The sequence below is a fragment of the Gorilla gorilla genome, chromosome 10, assembly GCF_029281585.2.
Source record: "Gorilla gorilla gorilla isolate KB3781 chromosome 10, NHGRI_mGorGor1-v2.1_pri, whole genome shotgun sequence".
Classification (NCBI taxonomy): Eukaryota; Metazoa; Chordata; class Mammalia; order Primates; family Hominidae; genus Gorilla; species Gorilla gorilla.
The window spans coordinates 75156852-75177225 of NC_073234.2; the positions used below are offsets into that span (position 1 = coordinate 75156852).

The following is a 20374-nucleotide window of genomic DNA, read 5'->3' on the forward strand; positions in this document are numbered from 1 at the left end:
AGAGCTGGTGAACAGCTGGTCACCATCAGCCTTTTCTAAACTGTACTTCCATCTGTCCATCTGTACAAAATTATAAGAATTAATTAGGATATTTGGATTTAAATCAATAAATTTGAAGCTAGATGCTAACTGAATGACTCACTGACATGGCAAAAGACTGCCTCTCTTCTTTTTGCCATAGCTTTTCTTATCTCTGTCATCAGCTCCAATGCTAACACCTCTCCCTTTTCCATCTCTCTTGCAAAACTCCCCACACAAGTTCATTCACACACACACACACACACACAAATGTGCACACTTATACTGGTAAATAGAAAAACATCCCTGAAGCAGCTAGTTAACACTTACACCTTACCACTCACTATTCACATTAAGGTGTAAGAGTCGTCCAGGGTCCAGACTCTCAAACCCACTGTCTGGGCTTAAATTCTGGCTCTGGGACCTTGGAAATATTTTGTAATCTCACTTTGTAAGCATTTTCTCATCTGTAGAATGGAAACAATAATAGTATCTACCTTAGAGGGTTGTGGAAATGATTAATGACTTAATACATAAAAAGCTCTTTGAATGCAGTCTGGCACTCTAATCTTAAAGGCTATATAGTTGTTAGCTATTGTTACACCCTTCTTGCGCAAAGGGATATTCAGAGGCATCAAACTATGCCCAATATTCCAGAAGCCAAGAGTTTGAGAAAGAACAGGAATGGGATTCAAGTTTAAGGGAAGTGGGTAAGCAAGAAGAGTCGCCAGGGTGAAAGATCAAGGAAAAAAAGGGCAAAAAGCAAACAGGAGATTGACACAACTACAGAGAAATGGCAAAAGCTGGCATTTAACAGGGAAAAGGTAGACAGAGAACATAAGGGAAAGGAAGATAAAGAAGAAATGAAAAAGGGAAACATGAGTTAAAAGGTGAGTATGTAAAGGAAAGACAGAAAAGAAGAGGAAAAGGGGATCAAGAACAACAAAGGAGATAAAAATTGGGAAAACACTCCATTTGCAGTTTGGGTAGGTATCACGGGAAAAGGGTACGGAAGTGGGGAAGCTTGGGGCAGAAAGGATGGGGGAGAGAGGAGGCTCAAAGAGATAACAGAAAAAAGCTTCATGTGTCATTTGCAGCTTTTTGTCCCTTTAAATTATGGGGTGCTGCAAGCTTATTTAACCCACCCTTGAGCCTCAAGGCTCCTGATCATGTTCCTCCTATTTCAACTTGCATTTAATTTCTGCCCCAGACTTAGCTTCTAAGGTTTGCCCTGGTCAGATGTCTGCCTTGTGTTTTTAGCCCGACGAGGCCAAAATGCAATGATCTTGTCTTTATTTCATTTTCCCTAACCAGTCATCCTTTTCAAGTGAAATTTAGCTCTGGAGCAAATATTTACATCCCCTTTCTACTCCAAACATTCAGAAATCTAGAAGGGGACCTGGTGTTTTAATTTTTAAATTATTCACCTAACGGCATTCCCATTTTTAGTCAATTAAAAAGAGGTAAAAATGATACAGTACTGCAGGAATAGGTCGCTTTTAGGGCTCCAACGTGCCCTCCCCATTGAAGGGTCTTAATTACCTAACCTTTTGGAAATAGGAGAGAGGTCGGACCGAGATTTAAAATAAAGTCAGCATTTTAAAAATACTTTTTAAATTAAGAACCATCGTGATTAAATTGCCTGTTTGGTGCAAAATACGTTCCTCTATTTGAGGAAGTCGAGAGACCTTAAAAGGCCCTCTAAACAGATGAACTGAACGGACCGCGAGCGTCTCCTTATGCCGGGGTGATCCTGGGCCGCCGCCGCCGCCGCCCGAGTCACGAAGCCAGACGCAGTGCGCGTCTCCGCCCAGGACTCCGGAGACTGCAGCAGCGCGAGCGGCCGCCGCGGCCCGGGCTGCTCCTGGAGTCGGGGAGGAGACGCGACTCCCGCAGACACGTGACCTCCTCCCAGCCGCCGCTTCCCGCGACCCAGATCCGTCCCCGGAACCCGTGCCCGGCGGGGCGGGCAGGGGGACACGTAGCGGGCGCCCCAGTCCCTGCTGCGCCCTGGTGCGTGTACCTTTGGCGTTCTTCTCCCCTCGGTTCACTTATCACCGGCAATAATCAACGTTTCAGAGATCACCCCGGGGAGAATGTAAATATCCCTCTCTGTGCAGGAAAAACCTTGGTTTTTGCTCTATGCCTTTATGTATATCTAGAGAAATATATATATAGCCTCCATCCCACCCCTGGGAGTCCCTCAGGACATGCTTTCCCCTGGGCTCGCAGGGCGGCGTGGGCAGTGCGCATCCCCGGGCACCTCCCGGTAACTCTCACTAGCAGTGAGTCATGCTCCCAGGGTGGCTCTGGGGAAAGGTAACCCGGCTCTTGCTGGCCTGTGCTTCCCGGCGCCGAGCGCCGAGGCTGCAGGGCGAGCGCGCGCGCGCACGGGTTCCCCGAGCAGTGATGTGGCAGCAGCGGCAGGTCGGATCACGTTGCTGGCCCTGTGCTGGTACCCGTTTGAGACCGGATTAAGGAGGGAGGCTTTGGAGGTGCCAGCGGTAGTAAACGTGGGCTCTGCACACTCCGGGCGTCTCTTATCGCGCGGGGGGGCGGGGGGATGGGGAAAGCACGTAGCGTCACCGGAGGCTCGGAAAGCGGCAGAGTTGAGCGGGCGGGTGATAAATGCTGCATAGCTTTTCTGTGGTAGCCCCTCTCGTGCCACCCCCTTCTCCCTTCCCAGCCCCCACTCAACCCCGGCTCGCTCCCCGCTGCGTTCCTCCAGGAGCACACGCGGCCCCAAACGTCGTCATCTGCTGCTGTGATTAGTGGCACCCCAATTCCGGCTGCTGCGGGGAAGTTTAGTTGGCCCAGGGACGCCGTGTCACCGAAAGACACTTGGATTGCGACATTCGGACCCAGTGACAACGTTTTCATGTATCTTAAATCCTTCAAGGAGCGGATTGCAAGTTGCTTCTTCTCGAGGCAACCTCTCCACCCAGCGCCAAGGAGTCCCCTCCAGGCCACTGATCAGTGAGCAAACAAGTCTCCAAAATTTCCTTTGGGACTCAAGTTTACCCACCGCGAATTCTCTTTTCCCTTCCTTTCTATGGTTCAAACCAACAGCACAATCGGTGGAAAAGCAAAAAGCCACGTTCACATTCCTGCACCGTAATAACGGACGAACCCAGGGAGTCGCATTTTCGAGCCAAGGAAGCTCAGGCTGCCCCGCACCCCTGCACCCCCACTCCCCCCTCCTCCTGCCGACTGCATCGCCTTTGGGAAGATGAATAGCTTGGCCGAAGTTGTTTTTCCTTTCCGGTGGCCCTGATCAGGTGTCCCCGCCCCCTCCTGCCGTTCGCCTTCTCTCGCCGCCTTCTCCCGACGCCCCCTCCCGGCCCGGCCCCTCCTCCCCCGCCCCCCTCCGGGCTGGACCGCGGATGGTACGTTCCGCACGTGAGCTGGGTGCTGGTCTGGCCGGCGACGCGCGTGCCCTGTGGCCAAACACTGCCTGGAGTGAGAGCAAACTACCAGCGCAGTGGGGCCGGCGCGAGTGTGCGTGTGTGTGCGTGTGTGTGTGCGAGCGCGGTGGAGGGGGAGACCAACTGCTTCACACTTTCAACACTGCACTGAAGAGGGAGAGCGAGAGAGAGACTGGAGACGCACAGATCCCCCCAAGGTCTCCCAAGCCTACCGTCCCACAGATTATTGTACAGAGCCCCAAAAATCGAAACAGAGGAAACGAACAGCAGTTGAACATGGACGAAGGAATTCCTCATTTGCAAGAGAGACAATTACTGGAACATAGAGATTTTATAGGGTAAGGTGCACGCACCCTTGCGAATATCTGTCTAGGCTTTGGTTTGATTTTTTTCTTCTCCAGAAAGTGGTATGGAGCTGGCGAGGGCAGAGCCCCTCCCCGAATGGGTGCCTGATGCTGATTTCTGTTTTGCAGACTGGACTATTCCTCTTTGTATATGTGTAAACCCAAAAGGAGCATGAAACGAGACGACACCAAGGTAAGTGTAAGTTCCCGATATTCCTCATAACCTGCATGGGTAGTTAATTAGAGCCATTGATTTCACAGTGAAGCTCTGCCCGCAAATATATTCCAGCCCCTGAGCTTCCCCAACTGTGAATTTTAAGTGGCTTACTGGGTACTCTCAGGGGGATATTAAACATCATACCTGAATTTAAATTACATTGCAGAACAGTCCAGACGAAAGGTTTCTTGGGTGTAGTTTATCACATAGTATGTTTTATGGTGGGGGGGGCGGGGGGGCAGACGAGGGTAATATCCAATAAGTGAATGTTTCGCTTACTGTTTTCTCTTTTCCATGACTCTCATATATTAAGGATACCTACAAATTACCGCACAGATTAATAGAAAAGAAAAGAAGAGACCGAATTAATGAATGCATTGCTCAGCTGAAAGATTTACTGCCTGAACATCTGAAATTGACAGTAAGATGCATATTTTCATTCTTTGCTGCTCTCCAAGGGCGTGTTAATAGTCTGGTGCGACTCCCAGAAAATATAAGAATAAATGTAAATATAAGTTCCTGACTTAAAACTTGTGCTATACCGTACAGAGTTTCCCGCAAACTCGAGTAGGTGCTCCCAGCTGAAGGCAAGAAATCATTTATAACCTGTCTTGTGGAAAGCTCAAGAAGTAAAAGAATAGTACTTCTTTCAAAGTGTTTGCTTAAATTGCTGTGCTGAATGGACAGCCAATTAAGCCAAATGTGTGTTTTTAAGTAACCAAGTGCCCGTTTCTTTTTTGCACCACTGCAGACTCTGGGGCATCTGGAGAAAGCTGTAGTCTTGGAATTAACTTTGAAACACTTAAAAGCTTTAACCGCCTTAACCGAGCAACAGCATCAGAAGATAATTGCTTTACAGAATGGTAAGTCACTTCAGGGAGGCCAGCCTACCCTGATGAAGCGGGGCAGCCCACAGGGGAGCAGTGTCAGGACTCCCTCACCCGCACCCCATCTCTTTCCGTGGGCTCATGGGTTCCCTCTCATTTGTTAAATTGCTTATACTTTCCCTTCATTGGAACGAGCCCATTTCCCGAAGCATCCTAGAGGCTTTCAGCAGAACTCGGAGGAATCAGGTTTTACAGTGGCGGTTGCACCCGCTCCACTTTGGTTTTCAGCTGGGAGGAGAGCGCCCTCTCCCCGCTCCGCACCTCCGCCACCCCCCTTCTCTCGTCAACTGGTGGATTATATCACTTGAATACTGGGGAAAAACCGAGATCACTTTAGTCGATGCAGGGCCCACGTGATAAGCAGATGTTTTAACGTGGGTATGTTTCTTCTTGCCTCCACTCCTCCGTCCCCCACCCCCATCCCTTCCTCATCCTAGGGGAGCGATCTCTGAAATCGCCCATTCAGTCCGACTTGGATGCGTTCCACTCGGGATTTCAAACATGCGCCAAAGAAGTCTTGCAATACCTCTCCCGGTTTGAGAGCTGGACACCCAGGGAGCCGCGGTGTGTCCAGCTGATCAACCACTTGCACGCCGTGGCCACCCAGTTCTTGCCCACCCCGCAGCTGTTGACTCAACAGGTCCCTCTGAGTAAAGGCACCGGCGCTCCCTCGGCCGCCGGGTCCGCGGCCGCCCCCTGCCTGGAGCGCGCGGGGCAGAAGCTGGAGCCCCTCGCCTACTGCGTGCCGGTCATCCAGCGGACTCAGCCCAGCGCCGAGCTCGCCGCCGAGAACGACACGGACACCGACAGCGGCTACGGCGGCGAAGCCGAGGCCCGGCCGGACCGCGAGAAAGGCAAAGGCGCGGGGGCGAGCCGCGTCACCATCAAGCAGGAGCCTCCCGGGGAGGACTCGCCGGCGCCCAAGAGGATGAAGCTGGATTCCCGCGGCGGCGGCCCGGGGGGCGGCGCGGCGGCGGCGGCAGCCGCGCTCCTGGGGCCCGACCCTGCCGCCGCGGCCGCGCTGCTGAGACCCGACGCCGCCCTGCTCAGCTCGCTGGTTGCGTTCGGCGGAGGCGGGGGCGCGCCCTTCCCGCAGCCCGCGGCCGCCGCGGCCCCCTTCTGCCTGCCCTTCTGCTTCCTCTCGCCTTCTGCAGCTGCCGCCTACGTGCAGCCCTTCCTGGACAAGAGCGGCCTGGAGAAGTATCTGTACCCGGCGGCGGCTGCCGCCCCGTTCCCGCTGCTATACCCCGGCATCCCCGCCCCGGCGGCAGCCGCGGCAGCCGCCGCCGCCGCCGCCGCCGCCGCCGCCGCGTTCCCCTGCCTGTCCTCGGTGTTGTCGCCCCCTCCCGAGAAGGCGGGCGCCGCCGCCGCGACCCTCCTGCCGCACGAGGTGGCGCCCCTTGGGGCGCCGCACCCCCAGCACCCGCACGGCCGCACCCACCTGCCCTTCGCCGGGCCCCGCGAGCCGGGGAACCCGGAGAGCTCTGCTCAGGAAGATCCCTCGCAGCCAGGAAAGGAAGCTCCCTGAATCCTTGCGTCCCGAAGGACGGAGGTTCAAGCAGAGTGAGAAGTTAAAACACCCTTAAGGTCTTTAAGGGAGGAAGTGTAATAGATGCACGACAGGCATAAACAAGAACAACAAAACAGGTGTTATGTGTACATTCGGAGTTCCTGTTTTGCTCATCTCTCACCACCCCACCCTCCACACACTAACATCCCTTTCTTCCCCCCACCAGCTGTAAAAGATCCTCTGCGAAAAGACATTGGCTCTTTTTTTTAATCCCCCAAATAAGTTTTGCCCCCTTTTAGGCCATGTTCCATTATCTCTTAAAATTGGAACCTAATTCGAGAGGAAGTAAGAAGGGTCTGTTCTGTGGCTGAGCTAGGTGAACCCCGGGGTAGGGGAAAGATGTTAACACCTTTGACGTCTTTGGAGTTGACATGGAACAGCAGGTAGTTGTTATGTAGAGCTAGTTCTCAAAGCTGCCCTGCCTGTTTTAGGAGGCGTTCCACAAACAGATTGAGGATCTTTTAGAATTGAATTTACTCTTCAGTATTTTCTAATGTTCAGCTTTCTAAAAGGCATATATTTTTCAAAGAAGTGAGGATGCAGTTTCTCACGTTGCAACCTATTCTGAAGTGGTTTAAATGGTATCTCTTAGTAACTTGCACTCGTTAAAGAAACACGGAGCTGGGCCATCGTCAGAACTAAGTCAGGGAAGGAGATGGATGAGAAGGCCAGAATCATTCCTAGTACATCTGCTAACACTTTATTGAGAAATTGACCATGAATTAATGGACTCATCTTAATTTCTTCTTAGTCCATATATAGATAGATATCTATCTGTACAGATTTCTATTTATCCATAGATAGGTATCTATACAGACACATCTCAAGTGCATCTATTCCCACTCTCATTAATCCATCATGTTCCTAAATTTTTGTAATCTTACTGTAAAAAAGTGCACTGAACTTCAAAACAAAACAAAAAACAACAACAACAAAAAAACAAGTCCAAACTGATATATCCTATATTCTGTTAAAATTCAAAAGTGAACGAAAGCATTTAACTGGTCAGTTTTGATTGGAAATGCTGTAAAGATATAGAATGAAGTCCTGTGAGGCCTTCCTATCTCCAAGTCTATGTATTTTCTGGAGACCAAACCAGATACCAGATAATCACAAAGAAAGCTTTTTTAATAAGGCTTAAACCAAGACCTTGTCTAGATATTTTTAGTTTGTTGCCAAGGTAGCACTGTGAGAAATCTCACTTGGATGTTATGTAAGGGGTGAGACACAACAGTCTGACTATGAGTGAGGAAAATATCTGGGTCTTTTCGTCAGTTTGGTGCATTTGCTGCTGCTGTTGCTACTGTTTGCCTCAAACGCTGTGTTTAAACAACGTTAAACTCTTAGCCTACAAGGTGGCTCTTATGTACATAGTTGTTAATACATCCAATTAATGATGTCTGACATGCTATTTTTGTAGGGAGAAAATATGTGCTAATGATATTTTGAGTTAAAATATCTTTTGGGGAGGATTTGCTGAAAAGTTGCACTTTTGTTACAATGCTTATGCTTGGTACAAGCTTATGCTGTCTTAAATTATTTTAAAAAAATAAATACTGTCTGCGAGAAACCAGCTGGTTTAGAAAAGTTTAGTATGTGACAATAAACTAGAAATTATCTTTATATTCTAGTATTTTCAGCACTCCATAAATTCTATTACCTAAATATTGCCACACTATTTTGTGATTTAAAAATTCTTACTAAGGAATAAAAACTTTAATATACGATATGATATTGTCTAATAATTAAAAAAGACATAATGGATGCTCAATTAGTTTTAAGATCTCTATAACTATAGGGATACAAATCACTACAGTTCTCAGATTTACAGCTTTTTTTTGTCATTGGCTTGATGTCACACATTTCCAATCTCTTGCAAGCCTCCAGGCTCTGGCTTTGTCTACCTGCTCGTTCCCAATGTATCTTAATGAAAAGTGCAAAAGAAAAACCTACCAATTAACTTGTGTGGTTTATGTTAGACCCAATTTTCTATTGTTTTAATGATTGACAAGTTTTTCACTTTTCGTCTGTGACATCACATAGCCTCTCTAGTACGGTCAGGTGTTCCTCTTTCACTGGGTCTTGTATAAATAGATGATCACAAAGGGGTGCTTAATATGAGAGTGTTTTGGCTTCTTTTTATAAAATAATTCTGTCATGGGACTTTATCATGGAATTCCAGGATCAGAAATAATTTCTAGACTTTTCTCAAATTTCCATTCAAATCTGTGATATGATACAAACAGTGAAGGATTGTCAGCTTTTAGTTTCAGGAATGTTCTTCACAAACCCCTTGATTTTTGAAAATGTTTAAATGAGAGTCAGATTGTATAAGATGTAGAAAAAGTGCTCCCTCTGCTGACTTTATGGCAACTGAACTGCAAGTCCTAACAGTATGAAGCCAGAAGGAGCCACAGCTCATCCAGTCCCCTGCATTTCGTGATAGGAAAAAAAGAAAGGAAGCCCAGAGATATTAAGTATCTTCCCAAGGTCACAGAGCTACCTAGAGTCAGCACTAGCACTAGTGGCCAGCTCTATTATATCCCTCAGTCACTCAACTACTTCCCATTGCAGTATCTTGGACCAAGTAAGCTGAACTTGATTGAGCAGCCTCCATGAAGCTTCGTAACAAACCATAGAACAAAGGAAATTGAAATCAACACTAGAAAACTATGTAGGATTTTTCAGCATTGTTAATTTATTGAACTTTAGAAAAATTATCTGAATCAGAATGGGAAAAACAGCATTTCAAATATTTTGAGCTATATTTTGATGCCACTACTGTAGTAATATTAGTTTCATAACCAAAAAGGATTAAAAGTGAATCAGAGGATAATACAATGTTTTTAGCATGTGTATAATTTTGGTATAATGAGATAAAAAAATCTTCAGAGTTGGGCCAGATTTTATAAGTCAGTTATTTAGTCCAAGTGCCCATATGGTAACATGGTAAGATAAAGTTAGAACAGAAATGCAAAAATAATATTGTCTATATTGTATCTGAAAATCTGAAAAAACGTTATTTTAGTCATTGATTTATTTTAATGAATTAAAAGGCTGAAGTCATAATTCACTAAAGAGGCTTCTATACTTGTAGTGGTGAAATTTCAGCTAAAATGATTTTCCAACTTCAGGCAAATATGAATCTTGAGTCAATGTTTTTATGAGTATAGTATTATACTCATAAAAATTTAATTTTACATACATATATTTTACATAATCTTTAAAAAGATTAATTTTATATAACACATTTCTTAGCAAACTTTATATTGAATTGAAAAAAAATGGCCCTTCCCTCCCCTCCAAAGAGCTAACCTTAAGCACGTTTTCAAGGCACTAGAAACAACACTTTAATAGCTATGTAAAATTTGGAGTTTTAGTTCCTATCATTGTGAAACTATTTTTCATTTAGTTCCCTGTTTCTGGCCATCCAGGCGATGACTTTGGTTATTGCCCACCACCCGAGATTTGTTCAAAAGTTATGTAAAAGGAGGCTCAGCCTACTCCTTTCTATGTCACAGGTCAATTCTTAACCTTTCCATGGAAAGTGATTGCCAGCGGAGCCTCTGGAGAGAGATGGCTGGGCAAACACACGAAGGACTTTTACATTAGCTAGAAATGAACAGAGCTCTCATGAATGACTTAAGACCATTACATTGCCAAAAGCTGGCTGTACTGTTGTGATCATGGTATTTTACTTCAGGTAGCAACCTGATATTTTTCATTAAACAAAAATTCTTAACCTATTGGACCCTCAGCTCAATATATTTAGACCCACCCATTGTTCTCACTGTTATTTTAAACAAGTTCAAGATGGATTTACAGTGCATGCTAAAGTCCCATGGAAGTTCTAGTTTTTCATAGAAGAATTTAAGTAAGGGATTGACGTGGGAAATTATCACATATTTTGTGTGATTAAGATGGGATTTATACTAGAAAACATGCGCAGCATGTACTTTAAAAATATGCTATTCTAGGAGTTGTACGTTTGTCTTAAAATTGGGTTTCTTATGCTCGTTCAGAGATTCCATATTGAAAACTCCAAACAAATATAAAACCACCTTTTAAATGTTGATATTTTAAAATTCTAAATTCAGTGATGCCTAGTTTGTCTGACAGGAGGGACAAACAGTCAGTGGTTTAGAAAACTAAAACTTCTATGTTCAAATGCCAATGCTGTTTTTCATTTTTGAATTTTAGTGGAAAGCATACTAAAATGTATTACACATATCCTCTAAATGTCTTAACCTGGACATACTTAACCTTTCTCAATAATTCAGGGTCATCATTGTAAACATCATTTTTGCACTATGCATGACATCTGGGAGTAATTGCACCTGTACCAAATTTTTTTGAGTTCTACCTGCTTTTTATAGGGTTTTTCAGTCTCTTTACGCACAGCTAGCCTGTCAGCTGTCACTTCTTGAAGCCTCAGAGTGCTTCCTCCATCTCTTATCTAATTTGCTACCTCTGACTTACTGTGGGCTGGGAAACCATTTAAACACTACCACACCCATTTGAAATGTGCTAAAATTAGAGTAAATAGGCTCTGACAGAGGACCTGATGGTTTGTTCTACAAGTAAGTTGTGTGAATTTGTAGAATCTGTGACCTTTTTTATTTCCTTTAACTTCCAGATTCTCAGCTTTTTTATTTCCTTTAACTTCCAGATTCTCATTGGTGCTTCTTATCAGATTACTTATGCAAATGCCTTCAAAGACGTTATATATTTTGCCATCATTTTATTACATAAAAATAAAAGCAACTTGCTAATGGTTTTAGCCCACAACTAACCACAAAATAAACAAATTTGCATGTCAGGAATAAGTTATTTGATTAGATGAACACCTCTCCCTAGTTGCTAAGAATAGGGGAGGGAGGGCCACTAGTGAAATTGATTCAGCATTTTGATGTAAGGATGACTCTGGCTCCTGCTTCTAGTATGTAACCTCCTCTGCCTCTGGGTATTGGACTTCTTGGGCAGCCGGCAGAATGCAAAAGTATTCTGGGGAACTGGCAGGGTGGGTGTGTAGGTCCAGATGCTGCCTCTGAATTTAGACACACCCATGGTGAGAGGTTTCAGACTCCTCATCGATTACAGCATATTCCTTTTCTTCTTGAGTTTATGGATTCAATAAATGGTGTGGGGATTCAGATATTTGTTTTGTTTGCTGTATGTGAGGTGCCATGGTAAGTGCTAGAGAATCAAAGATTAACCTCTGAAGATCTCAGAGTCTAGTGTGGGTGATAGACCTATACTAAAATAAATTACATTGCAACACAGTAAGTGTTATCCAGGGATGGATACCCTGCTGTGGTGGGGGTGGGAGCTACTAATTGCATCCAAGTGAGGAGGCCTAGGTGAGAAGTAGCTGGGTTTCACAGAAGGAACGGCAGCACAATAAGGGCATGAGGCCATCTCCAAAGAGAAGGTTCTGGCTGACCCTGCTCCCGTGCTAAGCTGCACTACGCTTTATTTACGTTTTTATAGTAAAATTTTCTTTATTTAGAGATGATATTATCAGGTACATAAATCATAGGGAATCAATCTACCAAAAAAAAATCCTACTAGAACAAATACAAGAATTTAGAAAAGTTACAGAAGAAAACATCAATAAACAAATATACATTGTATTTTTATACACTAGCAATGAACAACTGGAAATTAAACTTTAAAAAGTGCCATTTACAATAAGCTGCAGTACAGTTTAATTGACTATATTTGACTTGAGGTCTGAGCAAGGATTTCCTAACTTGCCAGTCTCTTTAGAACGTGACTGCTATGCTGGCTCTCACCAAAATCGCCTCCTGAGGATTTGAACCATGGGCTGGGACTAGGGAGTCACGATATTTCCTGCTGCAAAGTGAGATATGATAGTATTCAGAGCATGATCATATCTCATGTGGTAGGGGAACGAAAGCAGTACCTCATGAGCAGCTCTGTGTCTCACCTCCTCCATCTATCTGTTTTACAAAAGAAACTAATGGTGACTTCTTTCCCTTCGAGTAAGGGAGCGAGAGAGACAGAGCGGCTCTAGAGGGAAACATGGCATCCTAAGGCCTGATTTTCAAAAACCTTTGGGAGGAAGCTGAGGCAAAGAACTAATCCAAGGTCATAGAGCTCAGTAAGAGAACCAGGATTTTTGGTTGAGTCTAGTGCTCTTTATACTTTTATACCATGGTTTTAGTAATGGGGAGGGACAGGCTAAGGTTTTCTCATGGAATGAGTTGAGCTAGCCCATGTGCGATCCTCAAAGGCAGAGTATACTTGCTGGTGAAGGAAAGATTATCACCATAATAATCTTGCTAAATTATGGCATAGAGCATGCAATAATTTTGAGAGAGATGAAATTCTAGGGAAATAATTTTCAAAGTCTCCTATAAATAACCATACTATTCCATCATCCACTCACTTTGGAGACATCCAGAAACGTGCCTTTCCTAGTTTGGAAGTCTCCACATTATCTGGTGGGCTTTCTGCCCCTCTATACCTGTGTGGTCCCGGTTGTGCCCTAGAGGTTCTCTATAACAGAAGGGATCTAGGACCAAAATAACCTATGAAGCTGGTCAGAGAGAACCTCTAGAATCCAGCAAGCTGGAGAGAGGGCCATGTGCTACAGTTTTTATATAGAGTATTTTTAGGGCACTGTGAACTTTAGCTAAGGTTTCAATTTTGGAGCCTTTTCCATATGGGTGTGCACACAGAATATTATGTGCTGCACAACAGAGATATTGAGTATCTGCCAGATAGTTTAATACATGTTGCTTCCATATGCGGCCTTGCGGCTTCCTCACTGTGATTCGAAAATTAGCTGTAACGGGGACTTCAGTCTGACCCAACTCCTGGCGACCTGTAACTCAGAGCAACCAGAAAAACCCTTATAGTATTATAAAGACACAGGATTCTAAGACACCTTAAGCAGGACTTAGTTTTCAAATACATATTATCTTGAACAAGGCTTATCTATCTGCCTAGCCATATCGTGGTTGTGTAAACCGCGTATGACCAGAGAGGCACCTGACTGCAGGCACCCCCGAAGGCCTCTGCAGACCCAAGTGGGTGCGATAATGGATCGATTTCTGAACTGTGCCTGTTAAGATCCTCATTTTAAAACTAGTAAACCAACCCTTGCTCCTTGAATCGCCGTTTGAGCGCTGCATGGGGGGTTGGAGGGAAAGGAGGGGGGAATAATGTCATCAGCCTTGAGCTCTTCAAGGGGCTCTAGGATTGGCGAGAGAGGAGAAGCATTCTTAGGTTGCCTAGCGATAAAGCTGCAGATGATATCATTCTCCCCGAGGCCGGCCTCCCCGCCCGGTTTTCCTTCCTCCCTTCCCTGCTCCAGTCTCCCACGCCTGGGTTCAAAGTACAGCCGCGCGGGGTTAGGGAACCGGGGCCGGACGCGGCGCTGTCACGTGTGCCCGCACATGTCTGGGCGCACGCTGAGCAGCACGTGAGAGAGGAGGCCGGGGAGGGGCGGGGCCTGCTCGCCGTCCTACGCGCGTGCGCGCTGCCCCTCCGCGTCCACAGTTCTCCAGACGCTGGCCCCAGGGCGCTGGCGGGCGGTGGGGTGGGGGACCGCGGGGACCGCGGGGACCGTGGGGCCGAGGGCGGAGCCGAGGCGGCCGGGCCCGGGCGCGCTCTCCCGACAGCTGCACCACACCCTTCCCGGCTGCGTCTCCGCGGGCCAGCCCTGGGTAGTCATCCCTCCCGAATTAAAGCTGGCTCTGACTCGGGACTCCTCAAACCATTCTGACACAGCAGTTTCCGAGCGGCCCTCCTGGGCGCGGGTTACGCGAAGGTCGACACCCGCCTCAGAAGGGCCTTGGGGCGGGAACTCCGGTCTAGGGCGGGCCGCGGCCGGGCGGGACCTCAGCAGGTCCAGGCCCTGGGCCAGGACTTGCGGGGAAAACCCCAGGTGGTGGGTGGGGGTGGGGAGAAAGTGCTAGAGGAGAGTTGTGGGCAAACGAGGTGTCGCAGTACCGGCTGTCGGAGGCATTACATCTTTTCACTGGGCTCACGTGGAGTTTTGCAAATTGAATTCCCACTAATTAAGTACTAGGCGATTTGTTTAATTGTGATGAAATACACTGGGACTTTCCGTTCAAGGTGTAAAGTAAGAGAAGTGATTTTATGGCACTAACGGATTTTGCATGGTGCAGTAAAATGAAGGAAACTAATGTAGCCAGGGGCCGGGGGATGGATTTGTTGTTTTTTTTGTTTTTTGTTTTTTGTAAATTACCATCTAGTTATTTACAAACCCCTTTTGGGCAAATTGATCATCTAACACTTTCACTCTTGGAAGTGACCACGTTGATTTTGTAACACTTTCTGAAACATGCCTGTTTATAAACAGCCTAAAATGAACAATTACTTTGGAGTAATTTGGAGTTCATGGTGTCTTTGAGATAACTGAGTATACCCAAGGGTGTTGCAAAAGTAGGGAAGTACCACTACCCTCTGCAAATATGGCTTTGGTCATGTGATGGAAAAAGGTCTCAGACGTTGCCAGAAATATCTGGACAGGTCAGGTGCCAGTATTTGCTAAGACATTACGGAATGGTTGTAATCTCTCCAGTCTAAATGGCGCAGTGAGTGCCACCCTGGAGACAGGCTGCTGGAAGCTAACAGACATTAACAAAGCACAAGGCATCCTTTGTTTGTTGTTTGTCTGTTAATGATATGTATGCATAATGTCCTATAGGTTGAGTTTCAATTGCACTTCCTCCCCGCGGCCCCTCACCACGTTAGACCGTTTGCATGAGACAGTTTAGTTATTAATATTCTGAAAGGTTGAAAAAGCAAAGATAAACTTCAAACATTCACTCAAATATATATTGAGCTTCTATATGTGCCAGGCGTTGGAGATACAGCAGCGATCATACAGGCAAGTTCGTCACCCCTCGTGATGTTTACGACTCCTAGCAAAGTCTCAAAGCTTCCCAGGCATTTGCCAACACAATGATTATTTACGACAATTAGTCATCCTCTCCCTCAGCACGAAATTTTTTCAGTTGGCCCTTAGGAAGAATGTCAGGTGAAAGGGCTGGATCTCTAATCCTATCAATTCCTACTCACGGTCTCCTCTTTCTTCTCCCCTTTCCTCACTCCTTTCATACTAGCCTCCCTGCTGGTCTTCCAGCAGGACAGGCTTGATTCTTTACCAGAATATTTGCATTTTTTCCTTCTTCTGCCTGCAAGACTGGGTCCCCAGATATCTGGAAAGCCAATTCCGTCACCTTTTCTCTCCACCTTTTGTAAGTCTCTTTTCAAATACCGTTCTTTAGAAAGGCCTTCCCCGAGCAACCCATAGGCAATGTATAAAATGCTTCCTCCCCACCAACATCATCCTTTATTTTTACTGTTTTGTTTTTCTAAATAGCAGGTATCACCTCTGTCATTACAACGATGTACTGTGTGTGTATACACACTCATAATCTGTTCATTGCTTGTCCACCTCACTAGGATAAGCAGGGACTTTGTTTGGTTCGTTGCTTTGTGCAATGCAAGAATGGTGTCTGGCAATAAATAAGTAAATAAATGTGGCCTTTTGTAAATAAATATGTATGACTCTCAATAAATATTTTCTGGATGAATGAATATTTCTAGCAACTAGTTCAGTTTGATCGCATCCAAAGATAACAGCGCACAACTTTTCAAAGCATCACATCGCGTGTTACGAACCCGTGTCCTCCACTCTTACTGAACACCTATGTCCCAGGCACTGTGTGATCCAAAGAATAAACTACATAGAGAAGTCAGCAGGTGGTAAGGAGGCAAAGGCAGTGAACATCTTATACCTGCAAGTGGGAAAAGATTCAGCCTGATTTGGAAGCTTATTGGAAACAGTGATGAAGCATTAACGGAGTTCCCTTAACAATAGAGTTAATTCAATTTCACCTTAGTCCAAATGATTGCAAGTTACCATGTCTAAAAAATTGCTCATCTAGAGAAGTTCCTTCTGTAAAATTGAAAATTAAAGGAGATTTTGATCATTTGATCCCTTTAGTCAGCAAGAATAGTTGTAGTAGCCCTGTAGAGGAAGAAATGAGTTTCAAAACTTGCAAGGTAGGTTGTATCTCACCTCTTAGATGGCCCCAACCCCTGTGTGGAAACAGACCCTCAGAATGTGACCCATGATGGAATGTACAACACATGTGACTAAGGCTTGACAGTCTCAGCTGCTTCAGCTCTAGGCTGGCTCTACCAGGTGTGGTCATCTTTGTCCCTTAATCAATGAGCTTCTTCAACGCAAGGCTCAGTATTTATTTGTGTAATCTCAGCACCTAGCACAATGCCTGGCACACAGTAAGTACTCAATAAATGACTATTGAAATCCAAACCCGCCTTTCCATTCCCACAGTGACTATTCAAACCCTTATCAACTCTCACCTGGACTGTTGCAAGAGCCTACTTAACGGCCTTTGTCCAATCTCCCTTTCCCCAAGCATTGACCACACAGCCAGCACAATTAAGTTTCTTTCTTTTTTTTTTTCCCAAGATGGAGTCTTGCTCAGTCCCACAGAGCTGGAGTGCAGTGGCACGATCTCGGCTCACTGCAACCTCTGCCTCCCGGGTTCAAGGGTTCAAGCAATTCTCCTGCCTCAGCCTCCCGAGTAGCTGGGATTACAGGCGCCACCACCATGCCCAGCTAATTTTTGTATTTTTAGTAGAGACGGGGTTTCACCATGTTGGGCAGACTGGTCTCGAACTTCTGACCTTGTGGTCCGCTCGCCTTGGCCTCCCGAAGTGCTGGGATTACAGACATGAGCCACCGCGCCCAGTCAATTAACTTTCTAAACACAGAAAGTATACTAAAGCATAGTATACTTCATACAGTCATGAAGAATGTGTGAAGGCTTAAAACCTTCCCTTCTGGTTTCACTCTCTTCCATTTCCTTCCTTGTCCTGTTTTCCCCCACCGAAAGATGAGCATCTAATGGCCTAGTTGCACGGAACTACTGCAAGTTCCCTGAATATGCTTTGCACTCTCAAATGTTTGTCTTTAGGTAGATTAACTTACATTTGGATACCTCCTACTCATCCTTCAAAACTCAGCTAAATTGCACCTCCTCTGTGAAAACTTCCATAACTATTTTAGTCAAAACTTAACCTCACCCACTTCTTTACTCTTAGCCCTTTCTTTAAATCTCCATTTTGATGTTTAACATCTTATTCCACAAACGTGCATGTACAAGAAGTGATGGATATTCTTATTTTCTCTCATTAAGTCTGACTTCACGCCACTTCCCCAAGGGCTGTTGGAAAATGATCTCAGTCATTGTGGACTCTCCTGTCCCCCTCCCCTCCCCAAACTCTCTAGAATTTTCACAAGGACTCGGGATTTCAGGAACCAGGGGAAGGACCCCTTCTTTCTCAGACTGCCCTAGATAATTGTCAGTGTCAGAGTCTGCTGTTTGGTATCCTTGCCTTCTCTGTCACTTTCTAGGTAGGAGTCTTTGCTGATGCTGGAAGTCCTAGGCCTTTGGGGCATTGTGTCCCTATTCCCCTTCTGGGCTTTGCCACGCCCAAGGAGCTGCACACCTGTGCCCCACTGCTTATTGCTTCTGCCTCCACTCCTTCCCCCTAACATAATTTCCAGCTTTATTTAGAGAGGGCTGCAGAGACCAGGCAGCTAACCTGAATGAATGGTATTGGCAGAGAAAATGGTAGGGACCAGAGTGAACTGGAGGTTGCGCCTCCTTTAAAAGGGACAGACATTACTCAGCTCCAAGCAATTGCAGCCTGGTGAAAACGTAGGCCCAGTATTGCGAGATCATCCAATTTTTCCAGGAAAAGCTGAAATCTAGATTTTATGTGAAATCTACTTTCAAAATGTTGGCAATTATTTCTGAAAACTTCAAAACACTATTCATTACAAATGAAATCTATCTGTTAAAGTATTATTCAATCTGGAGAAGGCTGCTTTGAGACCTCTGCTATAAAAAAGAAAAACATAAAGGGCCTGGCAGGAGGTTTGCTTCAAAACTCCCCTGATGTAACTAGCCCCAGAGCCATTCTTGAAAATGGTTGAGGGGGGAAATGCAAGGAGAACAGACAGAGAGTAACATCTCAATAAATCATCCTGTCACATTGAGACTCTTCACATTGTATTGTAATTAATTGTGTATGTCTCCAGCACCTGGACGCCCTAACAGTCCTGTCAGGCAGATTGGCACCACCTCCAGCCTTCGCTTGGCCTGCACTGCTGTCTGTCGGACTGTTTACTTGTTCTTAGCTCCTTCTCGAATTTCCTTATGACCCTCCCAGACCTCTCTCTCCCACTTACCCCAAGACCTCGGCTTATTTCCAGACTCCTCTCTCTCAGGAAAACCCCTATTTCACCAAGAAAATTCTGCCAATGGTCATGCTTTCCCCAGCTTTCAGCCCTCCCTGCTTTCCTCCTCCCGTGTCCTCACTTTCCTTCCAGCTGCAGAGGAAATGTGACCCTCCTCCTGCTCAAAGCCAAGGCTTCCACTTGTGCCATTGGTGATGCATTGAAACTACCTGTTAAAACTTCCCTATCCGCCGCATGTAACAAGTCTGGACCTCTGTTAAGAGAGATCTGTTGTTCATTCATCATCGCATTCCTGGAGTCTAGTACGCTGCCTGGGACAGGGAAGAGGCTCAGTAAACATTTATTGAATAAATACCTTTTTAAAAACTCTGGAGGCTAGGCCAGTCCTTAAACTTTCTAGAGACACGAGACAACTGTTGAAACCTGAGTTTTCATAGGTTATTGATCTCGAGAGGGTAGTTCCCCTGACTCTGTGTGTGGGCTAAATTTGGAGGAGATAATCCAGGAGAGAATGTAGCTGGCAGGCCAGGGAGTTTCTCCTGAGTCAGGCTGGTGCCATCCAGCTGTGAGTTTGCTGTATGAAACCTCCTGTCTGTCTTCTCTGGTTACTGCTGGTGAGGCTGGCATTCTGGTACTTGCTGAGGGGAGCAAAGGGGAGCCTCCATGACCAAGGTGTCACATTGCTCTCTGTCCTCTTGGGTTTTTACCCCATTAAGGCACCACTACTCCATTAAAAGATTGTTTTGGGGGAAAAGACAGATAAGCGCCAAGCCCTCTTACTCCTTGTATGTTTTCTCTTCTTTTTTTTCTAACTTAAGCTTTTTTTTTTATGTTTGATGATATCTTAACATCCATATAAATCATCTGATTATTTTTATCTTTAATCCTACTCTCATGAAGGATTAAAGTATCTCATGTCCTATTTTAAATCTTACCTTATTACCCTGTTGGCTTTCAACCTTTACTTACTTAGAATATCTGCTTTAAATTATTTCATAACTGACCTCATTTTTAACTTTGACCTTAGTTATTTTAACCTTCTAATTTTCTTTTTAAATTTATCTTCTTGCTCCAAACTTTATTTCATTTATCTTATAGCTCATCTTATACTTCTGTTTTATTAGGGCTTTTAAAAATAGTTTTCTTGGTTTAAAATTTGGCTTGTTACTCGTTTAAAATTTTTTATTCTTATTTCTTAATTTACAGCTTTTACTTGGTTTAAAGTATTCTAGCATCATTTAGCATCACATTCTAATCTTTTATTTTTTCTTCCTCTATTTTTTGGCACCATAACTTTTTTTTTAACCCTTTTCTCTTATTTACAAGTCTGTCATTCAACCTAGCTCAAATAATGACTTGTAAGAAGCCCATTGAATACGGGAATCTTCTTTGCCCTTGCCCTTCTTTCTGCCAGTCACCACTATAACTAAATTTTTTTTACATTAATGTTGCTTTTTGCCACAGCATTCTATGCAGTCTTTATTTTTACATTGTCTGGTTTAAAATCCATAGTCTTTAATTTTTTTGGTTGCAAAGAACAAACCCATTTGATTGTAACAAATGCATAAATAAGGAAACCAGAATCTCAGTCACTAGGTAGGCCAGGCATCCTGTCAAT

General features: G+C 45.1%; 1 protein-coding gene across 1 annotated transcript; it reads left to right on the plus strand.

Annotated features, from left to right (window-relative positions):
- Positions 1–2402: 2402 nt before the first annotated feature.
- On the plus strand, positions 2403–8413 carry BHLHE41 (basic helix-loop-helix family member e41). The gene is made up of 5 exons (XM_031000846.3): positions 2403–3781; positions 3917–3980; positions 4318–4425; positions 4756–4867; positions 5329–8413. The coding sequence occupies exons 1-5, from the start codon at positions 3402–3404 to the stop codon at positions 6417–6419; spliced, it is 1755 nt and encodes a 584-aa protein (XP_030856706.1). The 5' UTR covers positions 2403–3401; the 3' UTR covers positions 6420–8413.
- Positions 8414–20374: the final 11961 nt, after the last annotated feature.

Coding starts and splice junctions, on each gene's coding strand:
- BHLHE41 (XM_031000846.3), top strand. CDS start 3,402: ATGGTACGTTCCGCACGTGAGCTGGGTGCTGGTCTGGCCGGCGACGCG. Junction 3,782..3,916: donor GAACATAGAGATTTTATAGG/GTAAGGTGCACG, acceptor TCTGTTTTGCAG/ACTGGACTATTCCTCTTTGT. Junction 4,426..4,755: donor CTGAACATCTGAAATTGACA/GTAAGATGCATA, acceptor GCACCACTGCAG/ACTCTGGGGCATCTGGAGAA.